Consider the following 12,341-nt stretch of genomic DNA (forward strand, 5'->3'; position numbering starts at 1 on the left):
GAAGAACTTGATATTGTCAGAATGTTAGAGCCACGCTCTTTCATTCTACGTCACTAATGTCCACCTAGATGCAAAACGCTGCTCACTAGGTCACTTTTTTCGCAGCATGACTTTAGCGATTCTGACGAACTTAGCCCCCGCCTAAATCGACAGCGGTTCAACATGGTGCAGTAAAATTCGGGGAAACTGTCTTTATTTGCAGTAAGGAGTCCATAATAATTTTTGGGGCAAAAGCCGAGGGGGGTTGAGCACGACCTTTTGGGTGATTTGGCCTGGAATGACCCAGATGAAAATAATTGGTGGTTATTTTTCAATAAAGCATCATTCACATGTGGCATTTCGACCATAGCGCTTCCCACAAAGTTTGACGCCACGAGCCTTCATAACTATTTGACATATTCAGCTGAATTTTTTTTCACCGTACATTCAATGTAAATTTCTAACAGGTATAACGAACGAGGCAGCGTGGAGCCATTAGTTACGCCGAACGCTTTTCCCAGCTGCGGCGCCATAATAGAGGCGGTACAACACGGTACTTTTCCTATTTTATAGGTCGCAGAGCAAGGCCATGATCTCCGGCTGGAAAGTACCAGTCACAGCACGTTGCAGCCAATCGTGTAGTACGCATCTTTCACCCTCACCACCCCGTCACTGTTCACACGGTCCACTGTCAGTTGGCAGCCGTTGCAGTAGGGTGTGTCAACGCATCATCTTTCTTTGTTCTTCCAACACAGATGAGCCACGAGGGTAGTGGGTTGGCGTGGAAACGCTGAGGAACTAACCCTGACACGAAGATCTCTATCATCAACGAGCTTTCGAGAGGCAATAGAAACAGCGAACTGGAAAAGAAGTACAGTTTGTCGAAGACTACGATTTCAAAGATCGTAAAGGATTAAGAGAAAATCTTTGCAAGATTAAAGCATCTTGGATGGAAGTCCGGTGGGAGACCCTACAGAATTGCTTCAAGGAAGCTAGGTTTGTCTCCCTGGACGGCAGCACCTGCGACAACTCTGAAGAAAACTTTGGCAAGTGCGAGAGTGACAGGTTTCTGTAGGAGAAAGCAGAGACTGCTTAACTAACTGGCGACTGTTAATCTTTCAATGGCTTCGCAGCATCTGATGATGATGCTGAAGCCATGTCGGCGATTAGCAAAGAAGCCGTTGTTGACGAAGTGCATGCGACGTCGGTGACAATGAATAAGCTGTTGGAAGACGAGGATGAGTGATTTAGAGAGCACCGTTGTTGCTTCCACTGTGTACAGGCAAAGTGCAATATCTAGCTACTTTGAAGAAATACGCTACGTGAGCAATTTCCCGTTAGCTGAGTACTGTCAATTAAAACGAACTTCAGTTATACTGAACTCATTCCACATGACGATCAAGTTTGTTATGTAGCCACTGTATCGTTTGTGTGTCAGCGTGCCAATAATTTGTCTCCTTGCTGCCCCTTGCAGAACTGCTGCAAGAACTTTGCAAAAGCACAACACAGATATCATTAAAAAATACAAATTTCAAGGTTGTGCATGATTTCTGTTTAAAGACGCATGGTTCCAGACCGGTCACAACAGGGTGTTCTTGTGAGGCAGTTCCCTGGTACAACAACACAACTGCATGCTTAAACATTTGAGCGTTGGTTGAGAAGGTGTGAGGTTCCATTGATACTGTTTACGCCTTCTTTCTTTGGAGGCCAGTGACAGCTCACAGAGAAAGTAATCAGGTAGATTACTTTTGACAAGAATAGGACCACACCAGTGCGTGGTTTCCAGTTTCAGCTCATTTTCACGGCAAATTTCAGCAATTCATCCCTTGAAGTACATGCTCCTTTCCGGATTTTTAAAGAAGCAGGTGGATTTCAACAGTGGCTCGCTAATTCTGCTGTCTTGCATTTCCCTGAGAACATCCAATTAATCTGATAAAACGTTTTAGGTAATTAGTCGGCCAATAGCTACGCTTCTCGACAGGATGTCCGCCTGGCTGCATAACCCACTTCGTAAGACCTAGGTAACTCTTATAGTTTTATTATAGAAATTCTGTAAAGAATAAAAAACTACCCTGCGTAGCACTCACCAGCATCAGGCATGACTTTGGGAACAGTCTTTGAGGTGGATGGCAATGCCATGGGAACTGTATTGAAAAGTAATGATTACTGTATTGCTCACAAGTGTAAGAGCAGATGGGAAGCTCATAGTAAAGAGTGGCTCCTACCTCTGCCAATGTTGCTTGCTGCTATAAATGGACGCAGTGGTTTTTTATCTCCAGCAGAAATCTTACATTGCAAAGGCTTGGTGGTGGTGGTGGTGGTTGTTGTTGTTGTTGTTGTTGTTGTAGGGGTGTCTTGGTGCTCATCTGAAATATGCACAAAATACTTATATATTTTGTAGATAGTTCTGAAAGATAGTTAACAACATAAAGAAGCTCCTGAAAACAATGTACATTTATTTGCTGAAATTTCACCAAAGCATGTGTTTACCACTGCAGCCTCATAATTTTGGGCAATAGGAACAACTTTGGGTCTCTCAACATCAGAAATACATTGTAGGTAGGTTCTGACTTGTTCAGGTTAGACCCGATTCCTCCTGAATTAGTTTAGGACCAGTTGGGGTTCATTTGCTTTTTTGCATAACAGATGTACATATAATAAGAGTGCAAGAATAAACTATTTGGAAGAACATTTGATCATGTCACTATAAACTGTCAGGTATGCCTGCTTGAGCAAGATATACACTTCAACTGCGAGTTGCTTTCTGGACAGAAAGCAAAAATATTGCTTGATAACACCCAAATGTATCATAGCACCTGATCCCCCAAATTCCAGAAAGGCCATTTATGTCAAAATAGTCAGATCCCAACTATAGGGTATTTCTAAATATACTTAGCCTTTCTCATGAGGCATATCAATGTGTGGTCCCAAAACCTACAAATGATATGGCCAATTTACACAACTGTAACACTACGATGCAAGTGAAAGCATAATGCAGTCAGCGACTAGTCCGCACTTCGAATCTGCCATCTGAGCTGGCATTGCTATTCTTAAACATGTAGAAAGGTAGTACGGGACCAAGCTTACAGATTTGATAAAAACCAGCTTTTCTCAAAAATAGAATAACACAACAAATTTGGACAAAGACTGCACTCGATACGGCAGATGCAATACATATCAATGAGGGCTAAATTGGGCCTACCTGGATTCCATATCCAGAATGCACCTTTTTCACAATGGCGTATGCGCACGTGCATGACCTTGAGGCATCGCAGAGGGTTATCTCCGTGTTCATTAGATGGTACAGTATGGGGACGACAGAAGTGGGGACCAATGGGGAGATCGTACGAACTGTAGGTGGCTTTATTCACTGTAACTGATTACATAGGTTAACAGAATACAGATCGGCTAATACATGTCCGCCCGCTACAGCGCAGAAGGAATGTCCAAGTACGCAGCTGTACGTGATTTTTCTTCTATCGAACCCTGGATGGACTTCGCTCTGTCTGCTCCTCTGTTGCGTCTGCTCCCTCTGCGGGGCCCCCGTGTTGGTGGGTTACAACAGTCGGACAACCTATATCTCGATCGTCCCAATCGACAGTCTGAACAGTATTAAGCGGTTACTTGTTGTCCGGCTATACAAGCAGAACGTCAGACTTCCAGGCGTTCTTCCTCTGATTCGTCTTCCGAATCCGACGGGTCATCGCTGGGCATCTCGAATTTCATCATTTTGTAGACATGTGCTACTCCGTGATATCATCGGCCTGTCCCGTTGACTCCTTTGATCCGGTACCTATCATGAAGCATCTTTTCTGTGATCACGTAGCGACATCTGTATTTGTCCTGGAGCTTTCACGACTCTACTGAAGCAGCAGGTTCCCCTTCTACAATCACCAGGTTGCAAATGGCAAACTCTGGAGCTCGACTTCGTGTTCTGCTGTAGGCCAGTTGCTGACGTTGTTGGTCTTCTCGTATGTTATCCGAGGCTTCCTCTTGTCGCCGCATTCGAGCCTCGTTGCTGGGTGTCCTCAGGACATCATGCACAGCGTCACCGTTCAGGCCTATCGGTGCATAGTCAAATAGCAGGATGAAAGGGGTTGTCCATGTAGCTCTATTGTATGTCAAGTTTATTCCCCATTGGACTGCGGGTAGGGTTTCGTCCCAGTCTTTTCTGTCTTTGTCCTTGGTCAAACTTGAAATTGCTGGAAGAATCGTTCGGCTGTATCTTTCCACTTGACTGTTGGCTCTCGGTGTTGCTGTTGCATTCTTGACGTGTGCAATATTGAGCGCAGTGCAGTATTCCTCGAATACACAGCTCGTGTAGCACGACCCACGGTCGGTGATGATTCTGACTGGGGCTCCGAAGCTCGTGGCAATCTCCTGTAGCGTCCTTTTTGGCTAGGATCGCACTTGTGTTGTGAACTGCCTTTAGAATAACAAATTTCGTGAAGACATCTACGACCACGATGACATAAGCGTTGCCTCGTTTGCTTCCCAGGAAAGGTCCAAAGTGGTCCATGTGTACAGTGAGAAAGGGCTCCCCGTTCTTCTCGATACTGTAAGCGTATCCTGGTCGTTTCCCTGACGGGTGTTTGTCATACAAGCACTCGAGGCAGGAAGCAATGTACCTTTTTACGTATCGACGCATGCGTGGAAACCAGTATGTTCTTTGGAGCATTTCCAGCGTCTTTTGGATAGCGAAGTGTCCCATGTCGTCGTGGCCTTTCCGTACCACTTGGAATCGTGCCCTTGTAGGGACAGCCCACAAGATTATTTCCTTGGCGTCTGTGGTGTTTCAAAAAAGACTTCCGTCCTTCATTTGAAATTTCCGTTTAATGCGCAATGTCTCCTTTGTTCGCTCTGAGCTGTTTAGTGCTTTCATCATCTTCAGTATATGTACGCGTCAGTACACTGAGAGGCGGCCAACCAATCCTCTGCTGTCAGTGATGTAGCAAAGATATGTACACCGTTCACTATATCCATTTCTTTGGCCTTGGACACAGGAGCTCTGCTCAAAGTGCCAACGTGAATCATTTTTCCCCCGTGTCGATGCTCGACATTGAAACAGTATTCCTGCAGGCGGAGATACCAACGTCCGATTCATGGGACAATATCAATTAATAATAAAACTATAAAAAGTCACTTTATATAATGCACTTTTCCTACCGTTGCTTAACTACTGCCATCTAGTTTGGGGAAGCACTACCTTGTCTAACATTTACATGATACAGACCATACAAAAACGATGTATATGCACTATTGGGAACATTGATGGACGTCAAACAACTCAACTTATTTCACCAATACGGCATAGTTCCACTGGACAACTTTTTCAGATACAGATTACTTTGCATGCACAGTGCGTCTCAGAGAAACAAAAAACTTGCGTTCCTCTCGACTGTCAGGCTTTTGCCAAAGACCAAAGGCTACAATACTAGAGGTGACACTGTGTGGTATTGTCCTTGCAGACGCACATCTTATGGAGAGCAAAACTTAGCTGTGTTATTGCCGCGATTACTAAACCAACTGGGTTTTTCTCCGTCATACACCATGCCTGTGAAGGAACACATTAAAAATTTATTCTTTGATTTGTGAGTGTATCTCGCAAGTTAATGCCTTTTTTTTTCTTTTTGCTACATCAGCGTTTCCTAGTAAGCTTATTATTCCTACACACTTGCGTGATGCATTATACTAGTCTTTTACACCTTTCTGCACTGTAATTATTGTAAAACATGTCTTTTTTCTTACGTCTACTCTTATACATCATACTAGTCTTTTGAACCCTTCTGCATTGTAATTCTTGTATAACTGTGTTTTTCATGCCTACTGTATATGCAAAATGCCAACATGTCTCCGACTGTAGCAGTCCGGGGCCTTCGTCAAGCTACAAAGTAGCTTTTTTGCCTCAGCTCCCCCACTTTAGTGGAATAAATTGAATAGAATTGAATACGGTTCTTCGTAAACGCCGTGCGCAAGGAGTTTCAATCGGTGACAACTGTGAAGCCAACTCCCAGTAGATAAGGCCGTAGCCTGTCTACTGTCCCGAACACTGTCAATGCTTCGAGTTCGTAGAAGTGGTACTTCTCTTCGTCCCTTGTAGTTCTCCGGCTTACGAAGATAACTGGGTGGAGTTTTCTGTCATCTTGCTCTTGCAGCAGGACTCCTCCCAGGCCTTGGCTTGAGGCATCTGTGTGAACTTCCGTTCTGGCTGTGGGTGAATAGAGAGCCAATGTTGGTTCCTCTTGCAGATGTTCCTTGAGCTTCTCGAAAGCATTTTGCTGCTGGTCAGTCCAACGTTAATCTTTGTCTTTCCTGAGAAGTATGTGTAAGGGCTTGGCGATCGTTGCAAACCCCTTGATGAAGCACCTGAAGTAGCTGCACAGACCAAGGAAGCACCGTAGTTTGTGCACGTTGGTAGATGTGGGAAACTCGGCAACACTCTTCAGCTTCCTGGTGTCTGGAGAAATCCCTGAGGGGGACATTTCGTACCCCAGGTAAACAATTCCTTCCTGGAAAAGTCAGCACTTTTGCAGACATAGTGTCAGTCTTGCATCCCGTAGGATATCAAGTACGTTTCGCAGACTCTGGAGTCCCTCTTCCAAATTCGTTGTCGGTATGAGGAAGTCATCCATGTATGCCATCACCGTTCCATGCCATAAATGCCGTAGCACGGTGTTTATCATCCGTCAAAACACTGACGGTGCATTCACGAGTCCAAATGGCATTTCTGTAAACTCATAGTGCCCACCTGGTGGCACAAAGGCTGTTCTGGCCTTGCTTTCTTCTGACATCGGCAATTGATAATAGCCAGAAGCTAAGTCCAAGCTCATGAAGTATCGTTATTGTTTGTTATTATTTGTTATGTAGACGATCCAGCAGGTCATCAGTTAGAGGCATGGGATAGCGTTCCTCTCACATGATTTTGTATAAAGCACAGTAATCAACACAGACATTTTTCACCATTCTTCTTAGTTATGGGAACAATCGGACTTGCAAAACTTGAATTGGACTCTGTTACGATACCTGCATTGGACTATGTTGCGTACAGTCTCTCGTTCCGAATGTGCGAGACGGTACAGTCGGTAAGTTACTGGCGTACCGCTGGTGAAGGAGATGTTCATTTCTGTAACGTTCGTGCACCCAAGTTCAGACGCGGTCGAGGCGAAACAGTCTTGATATTCGTTGAGGAGTAACAACAGTTCGCTGAGGTTCTTATGAGACCTATATCCAAATGTTTCACTGTGATTGCTTTTCTCTTTGCAATTTTGTTGCAGGGGATGGAGGTTGATTCATCAACACTACTTTCCCCCAAGCACATCTCCACGCACAAACCATTCGCCTTCGTTGGTATGCAAGTCATAGTTGGACACATTTGCCACTGGTAGCGCGTACTCGTTGCGCTCATTTTGTGTGAAGCACACCGCCTGGGACACAGTGTTTGTGACCCGAGTTGCTTCTGCACTGGTTGTCGCTGTAGACGTCATCGTGGAGATCTTCTTTAGCGTAGAGTTGAACAACTCCAACTTAGACTGGCGGAATAACCACACTTTGATCACCCAAAGACTACCGCGTCTGGGAGAAAGGGCCGGGATGTGGGTGCGTTGAAGACTTCCGTCATCCCCTTCCAAATTTTCCCGTTCTTTGAAAATGCGTAGGGTGTTACTCCGTCAAATCGCAGTGACATGCCTTTGCTCAGTGAAAAGGTGTCCATTAAGCAAGAGGACCGGTTGTGCATTATCGGGAACAATGTAAATGTCCACTTCGGCTGTGGCTTCATCAACCTTGAGCTGGGCTCGCGTGTGTCCTAGTGCAGCTGTCTTTCCTGCACCGTAACCGTTAATTAAGACAGGCGTTTTCAATGTATCGTAGTGCACTTCCAGCATGTCGGCTTCACTCTTGCGCAGTGTCACACATTGACTTCCCATGTCAAAGAATGACTCTTTGTCATTCAATAGCACAGTAATGAAATACTTCGCTGTTGTCGGATCGCTCTTCGTGGCTGTGCATTTTTGCATCAGCACAGTTGCGTTATCAACTTCTTCAAATGCCTTTGGCTGAGCATCACCTGTTACATTGGTGACAGTTCTCAGCACTGTCGGCTTAGAACGAGCTGTCGGGCTCTTTCTACAGTCTTCCATCTCGTGGCCCGCTTTGTTGCAAATTTCACAACATGGTTTTCGCTGCTGCTTTTGGCAGTCAGCGGAATAATGTTCGTACATGGAACAGCTGAAACAAAGAGGTTCGCCTTTATCGTTGACCCTTCTTAGTTTTTCCAACTGAATCCACACGTTGCTTCTTCTCTTCCATGGATGTAGTTGCTGTTGTGCTTTTAGGACGCAGCTTCTTAGCAGCGTCCACTCGTTCGTCAAGTTTTGTCATGCATTTCAACAAATCCTGCGGCGTGCCAAATTCGCGGACACTGAGGGATCTTGTTTTGTCCTCATCGAGTCAGGGGATGATGTAGTCTATGCAGGTTGCTAATCGTCTAATTTGCAGCGACGTGCCATTGCCAACATATCATAAAACTACGCTTCGATGTTCTCATCACATTTCTTCTTCCTCACGAAGCAAGTGTTGAAACCTGACTCTGGATGGAAAAGCTCTCGAGTTCCTCCTTCCACTCACTCCAAGTTCACTGGGCCGTGGGCAGACCTTCGTACCATACTTTTGCGACCCTGTCCAGCTTTGTGAGGGTGAAACATGTTTGTTTCTCGTTCCACTCTTACACTTCAGGGAGGTCATCATCTTTCACCATCCAGGCTTCAACATTCTGGTGCATCTTTCGTTGGGTCAAATAAAGGGACTAATATGGCACTTTCGATGGCGAGTTGTGTGTCCGTGTGACCACCCGTGTCTCGAACTGCATCAGTTCTCGTAAGTCAAACATGCTAGCTGACCTTTGTTGCGCGTTGGACTCTTGACTTGTAGGGGCGTTGCCGCTTGTTTACATTTCGTGTGGCTGACCTTGTCCTGTGGTAACCTGCTGACTTAGATGCTGACCCGTCATGTGACCTTCAGTGACAGATTTGTTGTCACTGATGTCGTCGGCCAATGTGTGATCACACGTCTCCGAACCGCTGGCTGCATCGTCCCCGCAGTCCTTATTCCGAGTCCGTGGCATGATTTTCGCCATTGACATTCCGATAGTTGTCAAAAGACGTGATACATTGAGTTCCGATTGCGATTCCGATTGTAGTCCCACTTCTGAAATTCTGTAGGTGGCTTTATTCACTATAACTTTGATTACATAGCTTAATAGAATACAGATTGGCTAATACATGTCTGCCCGCTGCGTCGTCGTCAGAAGGACTACATGCAGCCGTACATGCTTTTTCTTCTATCGAACCCTGGATGGACTTCGCGCTTTCTGCTCCTCCTGTTGAGTCTGCTCCCTTTGCGGGGCCCTCGTGTCGGTGGGTTACAAGGGAACGGCGCAACCTTGTCGGTCCCATTTGGGATCAGTTTTGGTACTTTGTCCAACCCACGTGGATTTGTTTTGACATGCTCCGAGTGTAGTTCGCAGGAGAGACGCTAGGATGCGACGCGTATGTGAAAAAGGCCCATTGGATTAGTAATGTAAATTGCAGAGGATCAATGCCCTTCCGCCGCGAAACTTTCCATGCGGGTTCACAGTTTCGCGAAGAACATTTATCTGGGATAACCTGGATGACTGCCCCACCACATCAGTCTACTGACGTAGTAAGTTCTTTCCCCCTTTGGGTGAGGAAAACAATATATTGGGCAAATTCCGCAATGTCTCAACAACCACCTCCAACAGCACAAAAACTGGATCGCATCCCTTTTGGATGACACACCACAAAACCTTTAAAGTGCATCAGTGCAACTGTCTTAGTTGCTGTCAAGTTTTCAAGGATGCCGTCGTCAAGTAAGGACATTCCTTCCGACTCAGTACGGACACTGTTAAGGCAAAGTTCAATGAGCTAGCTGAACCCAGTCAGAATTCAGCCATTAGTTTGTCAATAAACTGTGTTGCAAGTGAACACATCCCTTGCTCAGCTTTTTTTTTAATTTATTCCGTGTTAGCGCCACGAAGGAGCTGTGGCTATGAGTGGCGTACAGATGTTGACAGATGGAGAGAGGACAGCAGAAAGAAGTGGGAGACAGGGGGTTAGTATGCATCCTGAGCAGACTTCAGGCGGAACTGTGCTGACATTCGCCTGGAAAGTCTTCGGAAAACCCAGGGGAAAACGTCAGAGGGCACAGACAGTGGTTGGATTCAAACCCACCACCTCCCGGTCTTCAGCACGACCTTGGCTACCACCAACTAGCGGGACACCTTAACCCGCTCAGCAATCTTACTGGTGTTTGTCCACCCATGTTTTTCTGTGTCTTCTTCACCATGGTAGCGTGCATGACAGGCAATCAGAGGTGTGTGTGTTCGATTTTCCCCATCGACACTCACTGCCATTTCATCGTCTACCAAATTGTAGTCTTCACATTCCCTGACTTTTCCAGGTTTTCACCGACTATTACAAGCAAAATCCCTCCACGAAAACAAAAAAACAACTTGCTCTCTGGTCCAACGTTTTCATACAGATCACCTCTTGAAATCAAGCAAACACAATACAAATAGATGTTTCTCAAATTTTTTTTCCTGCAGTAGGAGGCCTAGAAATGCGCCTCATTTATGACCCTTGTCTTTTATTGTTAGAGGTCACTTATTAGTTTGGGTGGCCCACTTTTCTGCCTCTGAGGTTGTCCTCATTCTTTTCTTTTTTTTGCCAACTGTTACTCGCAGCAATGTTGCTGCGGTGTGGCCGCTCAGCTGCACTGATCGGCACCTGTGATTCCCTGTGTATCGTCATGGCACTTGTCTGCGATGTTCTCTAACTACATCTGCTTTCCCTGGCAATCTCCTAACTTCTCCAGTCCCATGAACATTCCCTGACAATTCTCGGTTTTCCAGGTAGGAACACACCCTGCTTTCTTCAGACAACTGGATTAGTTTGCTTCATTTATTCACACTGCACATTAAATGAAAGCCTCTATCTGGCTGCACATCCCTCCCCACGTCCAAGCAGCAGCTACAGTCTTACATATAGTATTGTGTAAAAAGTACGCAGGATGTCACTACAAATACAAACACGATTCATTTCCGTATCATTACCTGTCATGGTTCATAATGGTATAAACAGTGGCCTCCTCAACAGGAAGTTGTGAATTGCTCCATTCAAAGTAGCTGTTTCTTGGGCCATTATCATTTATTACATGTAGCTGCTACTACTTACTACTTATTTCCCACCTCCAACGTGTCTCTATAGGCACTGTGCAGTGCGCCGCAGTGCACAGTTAAGTCGTGGGACACACCTCCCTCTAGTGCAGTGCTTGTTATAATGTTGAATGTGAACTGCTGCGTCACTTTCTGTGTCCTGTGAACAGTAGCTACCAAAAGGGTATGTGCTTTCACCAGTTTCCAGGACACAAATGCGATGTGGATTGAAAAGAAATGTCGAGATGCCTACAAATACGATTTCGCATTCAAAATTCTGGTCGGCAACATTACGTCTGTGTCAGATGTCTAAGGGTGGAGAACCAATGATAATTCCTTCTTTTTTTTTGCTGTAAATTCTGGGCTTGCATGTTCCTTTCAGCCGTTCGACATGACATAAAACCAAGGATTTTCATCTCAGGGGGTGGCGGAACTTCGTAGGGGTGTCGTGACAACAGTATCTATTGGCTTGTCAGACCTTTTTGGTCGATTTCTTTTTCTTTATTTTTTTTTTGTTTTTGTTTAGCAGGGGTGGGTGAAGGTTGGGAAAGTATGTGGCATGAACCATTCACAAACAAAGTGGTATCTTGTAAATACGTTCCAAGTGCCCTGTTTGCTCGGTGAACAGGCAGTTCTCAGTAGCAGAGATCCAGAGGATATTGCCAATTGCTACCCACGGTAATCACGTCAAGTGCTGCATACAGCTCATTAAGGTATTTTCAGTGGTGCAGACTTGACGAACAGGACAACATTCGCGTTGTCTTTCCTATTCTGTTCCATGGTATTCAAGGAATATACTATATCATAGGGAATAGAAACCTAAAAAAAAAAACAGCTGCCAGTGTCAGTAACTTCCCGGTACAGACTTAAACAGACTTTTAAGACACAAACTACATAAACAATTCTTTGGTTGTAACTTCCCAACCAAAATTCGTTTCTAGTATATTTTTACATCATCCTGCAACATTTCGTTTGCACAATTACCCTACAGTATCATACCGGAAGTGAAAGGAGACCCACACAGTGTGAAGATATAGCATTCTCAGTATTTTTGAAGGTAAGCAAGATTTGACAAAAATAAAACAATTGTGCAGGGATATTCTGTAGCTATCTACACACAAAGTCCATTTCA

General features: G+C 45.1%; 1 protein-coding gene across 1 annotated transcript in view; it reads right to left on the reverse strand.

Annotated features, from left to right (window-relative positions):
* LOC135367364 (uncharacterized) overlaps positions 1–12,341 on the reverse strand; it is a 40,386-nt gene that overhangs the window by 27,371 nt on the left and 674 nt on the right. The window contains exons 2-3 of the mRNA XM_064600589.1: positions 2,205–2,345; positions 2,067–2,123 (exon numbers count right to left, since the gene is read on the reverse strand). Coding sequence (XP_064456659.1) covers positions 2,067–2,123; positions 2,205–2,345 — 198 coding nt within the window. The remainder of the gene's footprint in view (positions 1–2,066; positions 2,124–2,204; positions 2,346–12,341) is intronic.

The sequence above is a fragment of the Ornithodoros turicata genome, chromosome 1, assembly GCF_037126465.1.
Source record: "Ornithodoros turicata isolate Travis chromosome 1, ASM3712646v1, whole genome shotgun sequence".
Classification (NCBI taxonomy): domain Eukaryota; kingdom Metazoa; phylum Arthropoda; class Arachnida; order Ixodida; family Argasidae; genus Ornithodoros; species Ornithodoros turicata.